Source organism: Syngnathoides biaculeatus, chromosome 10 (assembly GCF_019802595.1).
Source record: "Syngnathoides biaculeatus isolate LvHL_M chromosome 10, ASM1980259v1, whole genome shotgun sequence".
Classification (NCBI taxonomy): domain Eukaryota; kingdom Metazoa; phylum Chordata; class Actinopteri; order Syngnathiformes; family Syngnathidae; genus Syngnathoides; species Syngnathoides biaculeatus.
Window position 1 is genome coordinate 21,618,050 of NC_084649.1, and position 17,984 is coordinate 21,636,033.

General features: G+C 44.8%; 1 protein-coding gene across 3 annotated transcripts in view; it reads left to right on the top strand.

The window, feature by feature from the left end:
* The window catches only part of igsf21a (immunoglobin superfamily, member 21a), a 300,524-nt gene that overhangs the window by 195,458 nt on the left and 87,082 nt on the right, over positions 1-17,984 (top strand). For all 3 annotated transcript variants that reach the window (XM_061833614.1, XM_061833616.1, XM_061833615.1), the window contains exon 3: positions 12,189-12,310. In XM_061833614.1, the coding sequence (XP_061689598.1) occupies positions 12,189-12,310 (122 nt within the window). The remainder of the gene's footprint in view (positions 1-12,188; positions 12,311-17,984) is intronic.

Below are 17,984 nucleotides of genomic sequence, written 5' to 3' on the forward strand. Positions count from 1 at the left end.
TTTTGGAAGACTTATTTTGTTTTCTAAATTCCCAAGGAGGATAATAAACGCAGCAATTCCAGTTCTAGCAATAAACAATTGAAAATTAAGACATCAAATATTGTCAGTGTGTAATTCTGCAATATAACCACCATACAGTGAAGAAAATAAGTATTTGAACACCCTGCTATATTGCAAGTTCTCCCACTTGGAAATCACGGAGGGGTGTGAAATTTTCATCGAAGGTGCATGTCCACTGTGAGAGAGATAAAGAAAAATCAAAAAATCACAATGTATGATTTTTTTTTTTTTTTTTTCCCACCATTTATTTGTGATACAGCTGCAACTAAGTATTTGAACACCTGAGAAAACCAGACCCATCCATGATTTCTAAGTGGGAGAACTTGCAATATAGCAGGGTGTTCAAATACTTATTCTCTTCACTGTATCTATATGAATAGTGATATAATGGAAACTGCGTGTTGACACGATTTCTTGCAAGGCCCAATTGGTAATCCATGTGTATACTCCAGCAGGTGTACCAAATGGTGTGCCCCGTGAGCGCTCTCACAATAGGAAACGCAGCAGCCGACCTACTTTGCTTCGATCCTCACCTCCATACTGACGACAGACCATCTCGCTCACAATGGCTGCTATATTAAGCGCGCCCGCGTGTCTCGGATGGCGTTCAATAACACGCTTGCGTAACGGCTAAATGCCTGAGTGATGGATACCTCGGTGTCGGTCTCTCTGTTCCCGTTGGTGGCACGTTTTCCCACGTGGGCCGGGCCTAATCCGCGCATGTAATCTGGCAGCTCCAAGGCGGCCGCCAACTGCAACCTGTTTTCTGCGCTAATACCGCACTGGAAAAACAGCAAACAGCCGAGTGAGAGTATGCAGCAGCAATGCCGAGCTTAAAAAAAAAAAAAATATCTGCAGCCTGGGTGGCGAACATGTCGTCAAAAGGCCCAACAAGCAAAAACTATTAAATCTGCCATTTCTTTTTTATCTTTTTCATCCAAATTAATCTAAATTCACTGCCATGCCACACCCACATGCAATGAAAATCAGCCAAATATTTCCAGGATGCTATTTAGCAACCCCCCCCCCCCCCGCCCCTATCTTTCAAGTATTTGTACAATAAAAGTAATGCAGTTGTTCAGTGACGGATGCTGATAAATCAGTAATTCCCAAACAGTGTGCCGGGGTACATTAGTGTGCCGTGAGAAGTTATCCAATTTTATGTAATTGCTAAAAAAAAAACCTTTATTTCCAAGAAATAATGTATCTTTATTCATCTATTTATGCCAGTGAGGCACAATGACAGAATAAAAACAAATCCTCTTCTATTAGATGGCAAGAAGTACATACAGTCATTAATGGATCTATTTTTGGTGACATTTACTTTTGTTGGTGTGTCGTGGGATTTTTCAATTGTAAAATATGTGCCTTGGCTCTATAAAGGTTGGAAATCAATGGCCTAAATGCTTCTAAAAGAGCTGCTTAACTTGCTGTTTCTTTCCAAGAACGTTTTTGAGAGTTTTGCAGGGTGATAGACTTGTTTTGCCAAATTTTTTGTTAATAAGTGAAACCAAGATTATGTATTTTATGGACTTGTGGAAATGGCCGCTTCACTGAAAAATTGCTGTTTTAGGCGACAGCTTCTAAAGATAATTTTTTGCATGCCTGTTCATGAATATTCTTCCTTTCCTTTCGGCTTGTCCCGATTAGGGGTCGCCACAGTGTGTCATCTTTTTTCCATCCAAGCCTATCTCGTGCATCTTCCTCTCTAACACCCACTTGTCCTCATCATGTCCTCCCTCACAACATCCATCAACCTTTTCTATGGTCTTCCTCTCTCTCGCTCTTTTGCCTGGCAGCTCCATCCTCAGCACCCTTCTCCCAACAAACTCACTCGCTCGCCTCTGAACATGTCCAAACCATCGAAGTCTGCTCCATCGAACCCTGTCTCCAAAACATCCAACTTTGGCTGAGCTCATTTCTAATCGGAGCCAACCTGCTCGAGAAGCTCAACATCTTCATTTCTGCCACCTCCAGTTCTGCTTCCTGTTATTTCTTCAGGGCCGCCGTCTCTAATCCGTACATCATGGCCGGCCTCGCCACTGTTTTATAAACTTTGCCCTTCACCTTGGCGGAGACTCTTCTGTCACATAGAACACCAGACACCTTCCGCCAGTGCCAACCAAATTTCACGTCGCGGAAGAGGAAAAAGAGTAAACAGCTACAGGGAAGCACATGTAATGCAAATTTGGGCCACCTGGATTAATAAATCACAGGACACAAGATTCAATTTTAGTGGTCAGATGAAAGAACCCATTTCAATTTATCGACACTGAAGTAAACCTAGAAACTGCCAAAATAAAATTGTTGTGCATCATCCCAGACGGTTAAGAGTAGGTAAAACTGCCCCTTTTTTTTTTTTTAGACTTCATATTTTTTGAGGGAAATAAGCATTGCACACCAAAACAACAAAAATCATATCTGTATAGAGTTAATCTTTGGACATCCTACTTTATTCGTTCAGTTTTATTAGCTAGCCCCTTTTAGGTGACACCACTTTGTTTCATTTTTTTGTATATCACGGCTTTTGCCCTCAGCAAATCCCGTCGGTGAAGCACTTTAGCGCCGCATCACAGCCTGGCGAGAGGCCTGCGTCTTTGTCACGGTCCCTCGCCATCTTGGCATCAGACGTCTGTGCGTTTGTGACCCCCAGTGACTAATCGTGCTTTGTCCTTGATCAGCTAATTGCAAAATATACGACGTCGTAACAAAACAATTTGACTGAATCAATATGAAAATGTAAAAGCTTGTAATATGCTGCACTCCACTATTCTGTATTTGTTGTAGTTGCCCAACTGTGTTCTGTGATTATTGCAATATATACCTTGGGACCTGCTGCTGTTTGACCCAGCGCACCTTATAATACCTTATATATATATATATATATATATATATATATATATATAATTATATCGACATTTATAGAACATTAAGTTTAAGGGGCTCAGCCAATGTAACTGACTCATTATATTCCCGTTTTTACTGTAAATGTGGCAGTTAAAGACGCTCATTTCATCCACAGCAAAACCACATTTGCTATGTTTCGGCCACACTTACACTAGCCCGCTTCCTTTAAAAACCCAGATAGCTATTTTTAACTCGTGAATAAACTTGGAGCAGTTTTCGACAATAAGCCGTAAATCAATATTTGGCAAATTGAAGTTCAAGCCACGGTCTCCAGTTTAGTTAATTAACTCTCTATTCGTGCAAGTCACCATTTGTGGTCGCAACCGGGCTCATTACTTGGCAAGTCGTCGCGGAATCTCACAAGGCGCAATCTCTTCCCTAATAATTCAAAGCGGTTAACTGTCTTTATAAACTCACATTGTTATCAGTATGTCTTAATAACATTCATATACTCTTTGTGAAGAGTAAAGATAGCCGGAGGTAACGCAAGATGTGCAAAAGTGTGCACTGTGAGCTTTTGTGAGGGACACCGTACTTAATCACTGCGCTTGTTTTGAGCTATGATGTAATTTCTCCTGCAACCACGTACTGTAACTACGGTATATCACTCTTTAGAGTATTTGTTTGTTTGTTTTGTACTTTGTTCCACCCTTTTTTTACTGGCACGTTGGCGTTCCAAATGACAGGATGTTCTCGATTATCTTACCTGGATGATCATCCATCCATCCATCTTCGACCGCTTCTCCGGGTCGGGTCGCGGTGGAAGTAGCTTCAGCAGGGATACCAGACCTCCCTTTCCCCAGCCACTTCTTCCAACTTTTCCGGAGGGATCCCGAGGCGTTCCCAAGCCAGCCGAGAGACATAGTCTCTTCAGCGTGTCCTGAGTCGTCCTCGGGGTCTCTTTCCAGTGGGACATGCCCAGAGCACCTCACCAGGGAGGCGTCCGGGAGGCATCCGAATCAGATGCCCCAGCCACCTCATCTGGCTCCTCTCAATGCGGAGGAGTAGTGGATCGACACTGAGCCCCTCCCGGATGACCGAGCTTCTCACCCGTTCTCTAAGGGAGAGCCTGGACACCCTGCGGAGGAAAGTCATTTTGATCTTGTTCTCTATATCTAGACGGAACTTCTTGACCTCACGCACCAAGTCGGTCTCCTTCCCTGCCAAAGAGGTGACATTCCATGTCCCGAGAGCTAGTTTCTGTAGCCGGGGATCGGATCGCCAGTTCACATTGCCCCCGACCCCTTTGGCCCTTCTCACAGATGATGAGCCCAAGGGAAGGGGGACACATGTTACCCTTTCGGGCTGTGCCTGGCCGAGCGCCACAGGTGCAGGCCCGACCGCCAGGCGCTCGCCTTCGAGCCCCGGTGACCCGCGTCCCGGCACGGGAAACCAAGATCCAATTTTTGTAGTCATCATAGGGGTTTTGGAGTCATACTTTGCCTGGTCCCTCACCTAGGGCCTGTTTGTCATGGGTGATCCTACCAGGGGCATGAAGCCCCAGACAACTTAGCTCCTAGTATCATCGGGACACACGAACCCCTCCATCACAATAAGGGCTCGACGCGGGGTTACCTCGATGAATAAAGTTGAAATGAGAATGAAATAAAATGTTTGACTGTTATCCTTATACAGGCACAGATGTCTTGGCGCGGTTAATACTTAAACAAGAAAACCAGGGCTGAGGTTCAGATCTAAAATTGTACCGTCGTAATTTCGCCGTTCGACTCATTCTTCTTTTGCGTATAGCAATGATAGCTATTTTCCAAGAAGACAATGCCTCCCTATGCGCCTCGCTACCTCCTCACTCCCCACCACCTCTCATCTCTTTCAGAAAGGCACTTAATGTGATAATAACATTGGGCAAATTAGCGTGGAATGGACAAAAAAGTACCAAGCGGGTTCGTGACAAAGCTCTGATCATCGCCTTTGTTGCGGCGTGTCTCGGGCTGCTAATGAGGCGCTCAAAAGAAATAAATCTCATTAAGGGGTTTTTGTTTAATAATTATAGGAATGAAGCAGATTCTCATGGACATTTGAGACCCGTATAGATTAAGAGATCACAAAGAAAATGATCGTGAATTGGGATTTAATATTTAAAGCTTTGATTCCCCCGTGCATATTAAAAGACAAAGTACACACTTAGAGAGCTGCTAATTGTCAGCCCGTTTGGTACAGCGGGCCGGATCGTAAAGAGCTAAAATATGCGAATAATTGACGGCCATTATAATTGCATTTGGGCTGAGTCATATTAAATCCTACCAGTCCTTGAAAAAGCAGTGTTAAAAAAAAAAAAAATCAAAAAAAAAACTTTTCAAAAAAATCTGTGAATAGGTGAATGCACGGTTGCTGAATCAGGATCGTCCACAGTAGTCTCCGACATATTCACACTTCACTTGTCACAAATTCACCTTCATTTTGTTTTTTGTTTTACTTTAGCTTGAATATTTCTCCAACTATTTCCTGAAAAGTTCACGAGTCTTTATTTTTTGTGCTTTTTTTCTGAAAATGTCCAAGATTCCAATAAACCCCAACCAATCAACCGAAATCGTAATCGGCGTCAAGGAAGTATGTTAGGGTTAGAGTTATACAATTCCGCTGAGAGGAAAGCTTTGTTTGCTGTTGGGGAGTAAACACGCATTTCAGATGCATTTTTTCCCCCTCAAAATCAAATTGAGTCATTTATTGTACCTTAAAGTGCCACTGTCATGAAATGGATGATTTTTAGTATGTTATTAATGAAAAAACGGCAGCCAATATGGGCCCATGCGTTATTTTTCACCACAAAACATGATTTTGACGTATACAGCGTTTTGTAACTCCCGCCGTGAAAATCCTCTCGAGGGATTTGTTTTCGAGAAGAAGCAGGAAGTGACGTAAAGGACAGACCCGCCCTCAAGTGGACTCGTTTGTTTCCATTAGTTTTATATCCGGAAAGGTAGCTCATTGTTCCTTCGTGTTAACCAAAATACCGGGTCGTTGCATTGCTGGACATTGCTTGAGCACTCGGGCGCCCCGGCTCGACGGTGTTGTTCATTGCTTACTGCGGCGGCTATGAACAACCCCCTAAAGCAGCACGGCTCGGCTCAGTGATAAGCAACCTCGGCGCCGAAAATGAGCCACGCCGGCCGGCTGCGATGAGCCGCGATGGTTCATCTCCACTGCGGAAGTGGATCAGACAGGGAGGCGGTATGGCCGCGATCGCATATCATCTGAATATGGCTCGAAACAATAGTGTAATATTGCCCCGGTAACTTACTTGGTTGTGTGGTGTTCTCCTTTTCGAAAAGAGCTTCCGTGTCAGAAGGGGCGTGTTCGTCTCCCATAGTAGGGTGCACCGCGTGTTTTCATTGGCGAATGTCCGGTGACGTCACGGACAGAGGATGCAGCCAATATGGCGACCACTTGGATGTCGTAGAATGACACTTCTGCAACTTTGCGCATGGATCACGCGCTCTCTGCTCACATTTATTTTTTCGTATAGACATTGAAGTGAATAATGTTATATATATTTTTCATTACAATATCTATTTTAGAATGTTTACAGGGATGACACTTGGGCTTTAAGATAGATGTCCGTGGTCTTCTGGCAGAAGGAGGAGCAGCACAGTGTCCACTGAATTGAATAAAAAGTGGCAAAAACTGTTTAGTCCTTTACATCTATTAAATTATGTCATTACTGTATATCTTGAAGTATAGCATTATGGATTGATATAGTTCTTATAAAAAAAAACAATTTAGGTGCTGTTCTTATTAAAAAAAAAAAAATTACAAAAGTTTTTGTTGGTGAGTTACTCCGCTTTTTGCTATCCATTCGCTGTAGGGCTGAGTCCGTATTCCCCCGCGAATATCAAGGGATTACTGAACTGTAAAAGGACTAGCTGTGGTGATTCTGGCCTGCGGTCAAGATGAAGGAATTCAGGTTGAATCGCTCACAGTCGGCCTGTGGCGAATTAGCCCAAATGTCCTCCAGCGGCTGCCCGTACAGCTGCAGCTTTAAATAGCGGGTCGTAAAATACGTGAGGCATCAACGTAGGAAACCGCTTCGGTGTATCTGGCGAGCGGTCGCCTCCCCGCCCCACCTTCAGTTGTTGGCTACCTGTTGCGGATTCGCTTCTCACCTTCCAAATCCGCTATCTGCCGCCATCCAGGCGAGGGAATGCGTCGCGACTCTTCAATGCCGCCGCGTGTCGGGAAGGTGCTACGCATTGTGTGCGCGTGCCGTGGCCTAGATTCTGCTTGAAAAATCACCGGGAAGGTTTCCCCTCCTCGACTGAGGCTCGTTTACCGCAATCAAATGCTATTCATCATCCCCTCACGCCTTCCCAATTGAATTTGCACCCGCCCTCTCACATTTCTAATCTGGAGCCTCTTACCAAGCAATTGAGATCAGAGTGGGTGGGGGCAAAAACAGATTCTTGGACCTTCCTTTTGACGTGCATCAATATGGAAGTCTCGAATTCAAAGTCCATTTTCTAGCCATCCATTTTCTATTTCTTTGTTTGGGTCGTAGGTGGCTTCACCTATGGACAACTTAGTCTCCCATGAATATGCACGATTTTCGGAACCTGGGATTGAGCAAACTTGTGCAAACACACATTTAAGTTGGCGTTTTTGTCACTGGCATTTGCCAGTTCGTTCCCCTGAGTTAGTGAGTTGCATTCACTTACAGTAGAGAATAGTGTAGTGTTGAGCTATCCTCATCACAGCATTTCCGTGCCACCACAGTTTAGTCCTATAATACTTTTTTTCGTAGTCATAGTCAAGTCCTAGTTCATGTTTCCTAGTTGGTCTCCTAGTCATCAAGACCTCGCTTTAGGTTTTCTGATCCAACCTTTGCTTAGTGTTTTCTGCCTCTGTCTTCTCGGACTGCTACACCGTCTATGACCTCAGCTTTGACTAAAACTACGCCTAACATCATGCCCTCGTCTCGGAGTCCTGCATTTGTGTCCGCCCACATACCAGAAGTTAATGACAAAGATTCATGGAAAAAGTTGCAAATGGCTACTTCTAACCAAAATGGAGGACTTCCTGTGTCTTTTGAGATCCTGACGTCTTTCAGACGTTTTTTGTTTGTGTACTCAAAATAGACATTTGTACCAACTTTTATGTTGCGACATGAAAGTGACCTCTCACTCTTGATTTTCAAACAATCCCTGAGTGTGTTTGAAGGTTCCCCGGTGATGGCCAAAATGACATCTAACTAAAATGGAAGAATTCTTTTCAGTGTTTTCAGGAATAACTTCTTCGGCATTTTTGGGGGTTACTCCACAATGAATGTTTGGGCCCCAAATACTTGATTTCGTGCACTCCAAGCGTTAAAAAAACCCTGATTTTCCTGTCCCTGTTGTTGTCGTCGTCGTCGCGAATTTTGGGTCCGTGGTGTGAGTTCATGTGCTATTTTTAGGAGCTGACTCCTGTGCAAGCGTGAGGCAGCCGTTAGTGCTATCCAACATTTCCTTTGATGACACATAAAGATTGGATGATTTAAGCATGGTGCAATCAGGCGAGGGTATTGGTAATGGCCTACTTAGGTTAACATATGAGCTTCAGAACATATTAAATGTGATTGGTTTTAGACCCGCACAACCCTCCTCCAAATATGTTCCCGCCTCGCAGGCGCCGCTATTGCTACCTTCACTTTGTGACCGCTTCTATTTTAGACGCCGGCAAAATGTCACTTTGTGCCATTTTGCACCGGTGCCATTTGACAGCTCCCTCATTCGCCCGGGCAGGTGAACTAGCGTTCACACGCGCTGTCGGGGACAAGGGCCCGACGCGATTGGCCGCTTTCGCTCGCCCTGCTGTCGAACTCGGCGTGTGCCAGCATCTCCGCTCAAATGACCAAACGCGTAAAAACAAACGTGATTTCGGAAATAGCCGCGCGTGTGTGGCGTGCACGACCCCTCTTACCAAAGCCAAGTACTATTTGGATTTGCACTGGCTCGTGTACGATAATTAAGACTTCTTGGTGTGACACTGTGTGCACTGTGCAGCAAACCTCCACATTACACGTTGGACGGTTGAAGTTCAGTATTTATTCCGAGCACAAACTAAATTCGTTTCTCTAAAATTACACTAGTGATGTTTTACATTTTCCAATTCCTGTTGGCAGACAGATATGGAACAGGCTATAAGCAGAAACGAGTCCCACTAGCGTCCATCCATCCATCTAATAGCCTATGGATACTGTTGATAGATAGATAGATAGATAGATAGATAGATAGATAGATAGATAGATAGATAGATAGATAGATTAGATAGATAGATAGATAGATAGATAGATAGATAGATAGATAGATAGATAGAGCCATTGTGACGGATAGATAGATAGATAGATAGATAGATAGATAGATAGATAGATAGATAGATAGATAGATAGATAGATAGATAGATAGATAGATAGATAGAGCCATTGTGACAGATAGATAGATAGTTCGATCGAGTGACTCCTTGTGATCGATCGATCGATCTTCCCTTGGGACGTTTCACTCACAGCAATGAAGGTTCCAGAAGCAGCAGCACCGACAGCACAAAAAGTGTTGTTGTTTTTTTTTTTTTTTTTTTTTTTTTTTTTTTTTGACAAAGCGGTCCCTTTTCATTTGAGTTCCTTAAGAAAGATTAAAGACTTTTGTTTCGGTTCAAATCTGCGTTTCGAATACCACAGCGAACGTTCAGAATTCCGACTTCAAGCTGTCATATTGAGCAGAATAATGTCGCCCTGAGGAGTTGGATGGAGCTCAACTTCTCATAGTTGACATCCAATCCGACGAGCTGAGACCGAGCACAAATGCTCCTGCCATTTTTCGTAAACTTGACTGTAAAAACGAGGCCAGGAAAATGTCAACAACACACTGTGTGTGCGCTCTCGTTCCATTATGTCCTATGAAATATCCAATCAAATACATAGTTTTACTTCCCCGGCAAACAAGACAAGACGACTTGAAAGTGGAAATGGACCGTGTCTTTGTATCAAATCGATTGTGTACAGCTCAAGTCTAAAAAAAACCAATCTTCCAAAAGAAAGGTTTTATGTTACGTAAATGCATCACCGCTGACTGAAATATATCCCGGTCCAGAGGTCCATTACTGAAGAGCTGGTGTTGCAACACGATTTCCAAACACAAATTTGCTTTTAGCGTCGGGCGTTATGTTGCTTCCTGAACGGAAGCCGCCTGAGCGTATCCCTCAAATCCCTTAATATTAAAAGCACGCAGACGCTCTTGCCATTGCCAAAGTGTTGTCATATTTTTAGTGTCAAAGTATCCGTCGCCACTTCCGAGTGACCAACATGGACCTTTCGGACTGGGGATCTTAAGCTCCGCCCCCCTTAGCTACAGTTGCCATGCCCCACAAGCTTCCGAAATGGCGACTGAACAGAACATGTTTGAAGTGGATTCTCTTACGTCTCTTCCAGATAATATTGCGGTATGTTTTTTTGCCAAATGCGTCATATTTGTCCAAGAGAGTTCTACAGAGACGTCTCAAGTATTTCACGCAAGGATATGTACACGGAATTTAGATTTTGGACGGAACAGGATGCAATGTCAGAGTTACAGCGAAACGTTGGAAATCAATGCAAAAAAAGTTTGACACCTCACATACTTCATATTGAAATCTAACAGGATAAAATAGTGGAATCGTACTCCGCATGTAAAGGAGGGTGAGTACTTTTTACTTGGAAAGATCGCGAGTAATATCATTGTAGTCTTTAGAAGTGAGTTAGGTTCGATTTTCTACAAGTGCATTTAAATAACGGTGATTAACTCAGTCAGTACCGTAGTCACCAGATGAAATAGTTTGACTTTGCTCGTAATCGAACCCTTACTCTGTCTTAAAAGTCTAATGTGATACAAATAGGCAAATCATCACGCATTTATGTATCCCTACCCCGAGTCTTCGGCATAAAACATGACACACTTCATTCGGCAGGTCAGTGATACACAAACAAAAGTGAAAGTTGTCCTCCTGCAATGTATAAAGCAGTGATTATAATCAAGTCAAACTCAGAGAAGAGACTTCTCCCTCACTTACTATCGAACATACAGCCTTGTTTGTTGATATTGTCCACATTTAGTTGTACGTGCGCTCTTCCGCAAGCCTTAATCCATCGTAGACACTTCATCAACTGTGTTTAAGCCTATGGAAAATTAATGAAGGATCTCTTTCATCAGAATCGCACGTTCCCCAAGCGCATCTGAGGACCATTTTCTTCGTAACGTTAACTTTTCCAAGCGCACGCTACTAGCAACCAGCGTTGCCCGCGGGACAATATGGCGAGAGGGGCGTGTCGAGCCAGGGGTTAAGACAATGCGGCTATCTGATTGGCTATTATCGTACGAGTTATTGACAGGTCGGAAAGGTCCATTTCATGTTATTTCCATCCACGTTGGTACTTTCTGTTGTTTGGGCACTGTTGTCTTCCAAGCCCCGAGGCGGTGAGCTTTCGCCAGACGCAGCGCGGTTCTACGGGTTGGCCGCCCTGCACGTGGAACAATTGTTTCCTTCTGTAAACACATTTTGGCTTTGTCTTCACGTCTGCATTTTAATAGCTAATCAAGAAAGACCTCGCTGTGGTTTACTGCGGTGAAGGGGATTGACTGGATGTGAATGATACCTTCTAAACTCGAAGGAGGCAAAAGAGGGCTTGCTTCCAGGCCCACCAAACAATTTCCTCCTTCAAAGCAGCATTAGCGGCTCCATTAAAATCCTGTCAGCCTTTTTTTTTCCCCCCTTTATGGGAGTTTGAAGCTTGTGGGGAAGAGAAGAATTCACAGTCATTCACATGCTAAGTGACTTTAGCAATCCTGTCGATATTAGAGGAAGGAAAGAACTACTCCATCATCCTTCCCGCTACCCGGGAAAGAAAAAAAATAAAGAAGAGAGCAGTGTTTTGAATATCCTCCTCTGAAAGCCATTATTCGAGCAGAAAGCCGCACTCTCAATGCCTTGCAAGTCGCGAAGGTTTAACCGTGCGCGCTCCGGAAAGATCCCAGATGCGATCCAATAAGCAGTTGTTCAATGGCCTTGCTCGGGAGCTCTACATGCTTATCATTCCGGCACATTAATCAATGAGCCAATTACACGCATCTCCTCCTCGCGGACAACAGGTTGTGCGTCGGAAAAGCGTGAGGTGCAAAAAAAAAAAAAGGTTGGCCCCGTCCCATCCATCAGCAGATGAATCACCAATGTCCTTTGTTTTTTTTCTCCTTGCGTCGCAGGTCACAGACGGCGGCACCATCAAACAGAAAATCTTCACCTACGACGCCATGTTTAATACCAACTACTCCCACATGGAGGACTACCGCAAACGCGAGGACCTTGTGTACCAGACAACTGTCCGGTGAGCCTCTTCTGTTGAACTGACCCACGATGCATAAACGTTGCTGTTTTCTCCGTCTTGTTTGATGAAATATGGAACTGATAGTTTATGCAAAAAAATAAAAAAAAAAGGGATTTAACTGAGTCTGAAAGGAACTGGGTCACTTCCAGGACGCTAACCCGTCTTAACTTGACTGTCGGGCGTTTTCAAGGCAGCGTTTCCCACATCATCCGCCATTTTCCAGCATTTTGACTGATCTTTCTAAAGCATCGTCTTCCGCGACTATAGAAGCACCTACAAAAAGAGTCGACTGTCTTTCACCAGAAAAAAACATTTGTTTCTTTTTATACTTTTGGATAAGCAGAACCATGACTTTGATCGTCAAAAATTTTGCCTTTGCGACCCCCTCAAACGATAAAATAACATAACCAATTTCAAGGAAAGGCTTTTGATAGCAAAATCGTAACTTATTTACAAATGTACAAAAAAGAAACACACTCACCACATGGCTCAAGTTAAACTTTTGACTGTTTCTGAGTTGTGTCAGCATTTCTCACCATCAGGACGCAGACTTTCTACGACAGGTGCCCGCAAATTGAGGATGAAGCCAGCACCTCTCGAACATGCATTTATCCTTAAAAGCCCGAGGAAAATGGGTCGTTCGACACGTTTTTCAGAAGGACGGCGCACTTGGATTAAAAGTTTGATTGGGGAGGGGAAACCGTATGAAACCTTGAGCAAAAATGATCTCTAATGCTGTAAAATGGAGAGCAAAACGGAAGACACCCTTCAAAATGAATCTCAGGATAGCCAGAATGGCAAAGGCTCAGCCAATGATCAGCTCGAGGATGATCAAAAACAGTCTGGAGTTACCTATAAGTTGTGTGACGGTGACAAGACGTCTGAGTGAAGTTAATCTATTTACAAGAATCCCCCGCAAAGTCACGCTGTTTTTTTTAAAAAAAAAAAGGTCCTGTGCAGAAGAGTTTACAATTTTGCCAAAGAACAGATCAACTGGTTGAAAGAGAACTTCCTCTGATGGCCACCCCATATCATGCAACCACTTCTTTATTAGGTAGTCCTGCTGGATAAACATTTGGGTGTATTGGGAGTGCCGTTCGTTGTCAGTGATTTTGACTCAATTGAACTCCGAGTGCAATCCAGCGAGGGACAGCACTGTTTCCTGAGAGCAGAGCCGCGGACTCCAGTAATTACATTTGCGTAAAGAAACATATAGAAAGGCGTTTCGCTTCAGGACCAGGTCTCGGGACCAATAGGCTTGCTGACCTGAGCCTGAAATTGCATCAGTAATGAGGAGATTGTGCTTGGGTAAACACTAATTACTGACACTGTTAAGGATAGCCGGTTCGGTCTTCAGGAATTAGCAAACATCTGGCCCCGCCGTTCTCTTAGTGGTGCTTAAATCCCTGTTAAGGTTCGCGCTGCGTACTCATTAACAGGTTTCTATGAGGGTCCGTGCGAGTTAGAGGAAGACAAAGTGGGAGTAATCTCCTCGGAAACACGTTTTGGGCATCTTTTAGGGAATGTCTTGAGTGCTCAGTGCTCGGTCTGACATCTGGCCGACTGTCTTTTTCCCTTTGAGCGCCCGCTGCTTTGGCCTACTGCCGGGCTCGGATACGTTCGGCAACCCAGCGGAAGTCCGGACCATATGTCAGACGTACGGCTTCGTTTGAGCCCGGCGCGCTTTTGTAACAATAGCTCTCGTCACGGTTTTTCCCATTTCAGATCCGGCTCGGGCTAACATATTTCTTGTTGTGCCTGCTCCTGTTTATATGGCTTTATCGACCCCCCACCCCACCCCAAAACCGCCCCCACCCCTCCTCTTGTTTGGTGCGGCTGCCCAACTGAGGATGATTTATCTGGACAAGCCTCCTAACCCTTTTGGAGCGTAACGCACGCACACACACACACATACACAAATACGCACTTATGAAAAGAGCCCTGACGACACACCGTGGGGGGGAAAAAAAGTCTGATTTTTAAAAATGAACATGCAAAATGAAAGCAGGCTGCGCTGACCTTTGCTCACATTTTTGATAAGCGTAGTCGGCCCGTGTGGTCAGCTCTCCTTCTGCGGCGTCTTTCAAAAGTACTGATTATTATGAAAATTATATATGACGTAATTTGACCTTTAACCTCTGACTACTTTAAAAAATATAGATTTTTTTTTTTTTTTTTTTTTTACAAAATGCTGCCTTTTTAGCTCATGACGCACAAAGGCTTATCTTAGCTTTAAGAATGAGAATCGGGCTGAATGTGCTCGATTGAATTTTGGCGGAAAGGAACAATCAAATGGGGCTGCAATGAATATGCAAATAACTTCAATAATTTGATGGGGAAAGGAAAAAATATTTGCTTTGAGGCAGGGAACATTTCCCCACCGACTAATGTTATTGCTCGGAAGAGCGAGGAGGAGAGTGCATGAAAGAGTATATCCATCCATTTTCTTTTCCGCTTATCCTCACGAGGGTCACGGGGAGTGCCGTAGCCTATCCCAGCTGTCAACGGGCAGGAGGCGGGGTACACCCTGAACTGGTCGCCGGCCAATCCCGGGGCACGTAGAGATAAACAGTCACAATCACACCTAGAGTGTCCAATTAATGTTGCATGTTTTGGGGATGTGGGAAGAAACCGGAGTGCCCGGAGGAAACCCACACAGGCACGGGGAGAATGTGCAAACTCCACACGGGCGGGTCCGGGGATTGAATCCGGGACCTCAGAACTGTGAGGGCAGCACTTTACCAGCTGAGCCCACCGTGCCGCAAAGGGTATCCGTCTTTTAAAAAGCAACGTAGAAACTGCAATGTGTCTTTGCAAAGCAGAACTAGCGGACATGTCTGCATTTCATGAAGTAAAAGAGCAAAAGAGCTTTCTTTTGATTGGCCTCTCATCTTTTTCACCCCCGCCCCCCCCCCTTTTTTTTTGTTCACAAAAGATACAGCAATAATGGCGGCCTTTTGCGTCCGCTCAGCGGCTAGCCAATGATCAAATAACTTCAGCCGTGACACCGCCGTCAACTCGGCGCGACGTGGCTTGCCGTCGTTTTGCTCCGGCAGCCGTTACGCGCAACCTTTTAAGACGGAGAAGAGCAGACGTGGACTTGTTTCTCTTTGTTCAAGTGGCGAGTCTCAGATTAGCCCGCGCGAGCAAACGTGACGGCGCTCGCGCGGCGCTGATGGCACTCGAGCTTTGAAGGACCTCTTGTGCTCAACCTCAGATTTACAACACAGAAATTCCGCGTGGTCCATTGTGCTTTACACTGCAGATATTTACGTTTGTTTTTTTACCCAAAAAGTGGCAATTTAAATAAAAAAAAAGTGCTCAGAATGATTTGCTTTTGTATTTGATGCAGGTGTGCAAAAGTACCATTATGAGTCCTTGTGCAAACAACCCAACAATAAAAATTAAAAAGTATTGGAGCCAAACAGAAAACTTCACACGTGCTTTTTAAAAATGACTTTTGCCCTTCTCGTCTAAATGGCCATTGTCTACCGACCAATCAACAGACGTAGCTTTACCCTTTAGATGCCCTACGGCCGGGATTGGCACCCTGACGAGAGGATTTTATCTCCACGTTCTTTGTTATTGTGTCTATCTGAGCGGCGGGATCGAATCAGGATTCACGAAGCCCTGGAATCGCTGGAAAGTCTGTACCTGCGTTGTGATTCATCCTCCTTCCAATCATTCTTTCCCCCGCGTTATCGCCAGGCCCGGTCCCGCCGCGTCCGTGCCGGATTTGAGTCTGTGAATGCGGCACTTAGGCTGGCAAACAAGAGAACCGCAGCTTTGTGGGTAAAAGGAACCGGTGAGACAAGCAACGTCGGCGCTTAGTCTAATCTTAGCAAAACCAATCACACCTCCCTCGGTGCTCCCATTATCCTCAACTGTTTTTTTTTTTTTTGTTTGTTTCATGTTCATTCCTCCGGAAGACTCGAGTGATTACACCACCTCTCTTTGCATGCTTAAGCCAACCTCCTCCGGCCGCTCTGACCTTCTTCACCCGCAAAGCCGCCGGGCCTGAAGGGATACCTGACGGCGGGCTTGTTATTTTGATGAAGGGATTGACTGAAGGCGCCGCTCCGTTTCATGCTCCATTTAGTCGGTCCCGTATGCGGTACGGACAGGCCTACTAAATAGAAAAGAGCTTTCCGATAAGGCACCTGGGGCGGGGGGATCGATCGATTCCCCCTCTGTGGCATTCTCTCCATGGTTTCCCCTGGAAAATTTATTTGGCCAATATCTACTTCAACCTTGAAAAACAAAATATTACCGCACTTATTGAATTGATGAATTTGTCTTTTTTTCCCTTGTCCTTACTCTGTGGTTAGGTTAAAGAAAAAATATCTTCACCCATCCATTTTCCAAGCCACTTATCCTCACAAGGGTCGGGGGTGTGCTGCCTATCTATCCCAACTATCTTCGGGCTCCACCCTGGTAGAAAAATCACTCATTTCTGTGCTCACTTTAAGCTTCATTGGTCTCCAACTTACTAGATCCATCCTGTCGAGGCGCCCAAAACACAATTGCTCACTCTTTCATTCTTCAAATTAAGTCGAACAACACCGTAGTTGTCCTAGTCTTACAACAGAGTCTCCTTTCTAGTGCTTTTAAAGACTTTCCGACGTAGACTTCAATGATTGTACATTTTGAGCAACATAGTGGTCGCGTATTTAGCACCGTTGCATCATGGGAGAATCGGTATGGAATTGATTGATTGGATTATTTACCTGTTCTCCCCAAGCTTTTGCATCTGTTTGGCAACTTCCTGCACAAGCCCTAAAATATTCATTTCAGTGACAACTGTGTGTTGTGTTATTGACAGATGATCAGTCAAGTGTCTACGACTGGGAGAGATCTTTTGTGTACATGGGCCACAACTGGAGTTTCTGTAGTCTGTCGGTTTTTAAGGGAGGAGGTGATGGCCCTACTGCCCAACCCCAGGACCTGTTTTTTTGGTCCCTTGCAAGTACTGCCCAGGACCAACCCTGTGTAGCTTCTAAGACTGGGCATTCTTAGGGTACTGTGCAGAGCCCTATTGGTGACCCTGTTCTGCTGGTTTATATTACAGCGCGGTTAACTATTCAGTTATTTATAGGGAAAGGAGACACTGAGTCCTATCCTCAATCCACTACCTTGAAGTCTCTGGTTTCAAAAGATCGGATTCTCGAAATCTCATCGACAGTCGTAAATTATTTAGCATACGGCCACGGTACCCGGAGAACGCCTGGTCTCGTCAGATGTCGGAAGCGAAGCGGGTTTGGCCCTGGTGAGTACTTGGATGGGAGACCGCCTGGGAATACCAGGTACCGTAAGATCCTCTCCTCGGCAAACTGCAGAGGGGTTGCGTCAGGAAGGGCATCCGGCGTAAAACTGTGCCAAACAAATATGAGCCTTCATCTAAGATGACACGCTGTGGCGACCACTAACGGGACAAGCCGAAAGGAAAAGAAGAAGTAGTAGTCGTAAATTATTTAAGAGGATTCTCAGAATCCAACATTTAGAGACCACTAGTCAGCCTACCTGAACTCGCTGTGGTTACTTGGACGATCCATTGTGGCCTCGTCACACCTTCTCCTGGCAGGCGGCGTTCATCCTCCCCTTGATGCTCTCCAGCACGTCTCTCTCGTCTCAGTTTGAATCCACGAATGCTGCAGTCAGGGAGGATTCTGGATCC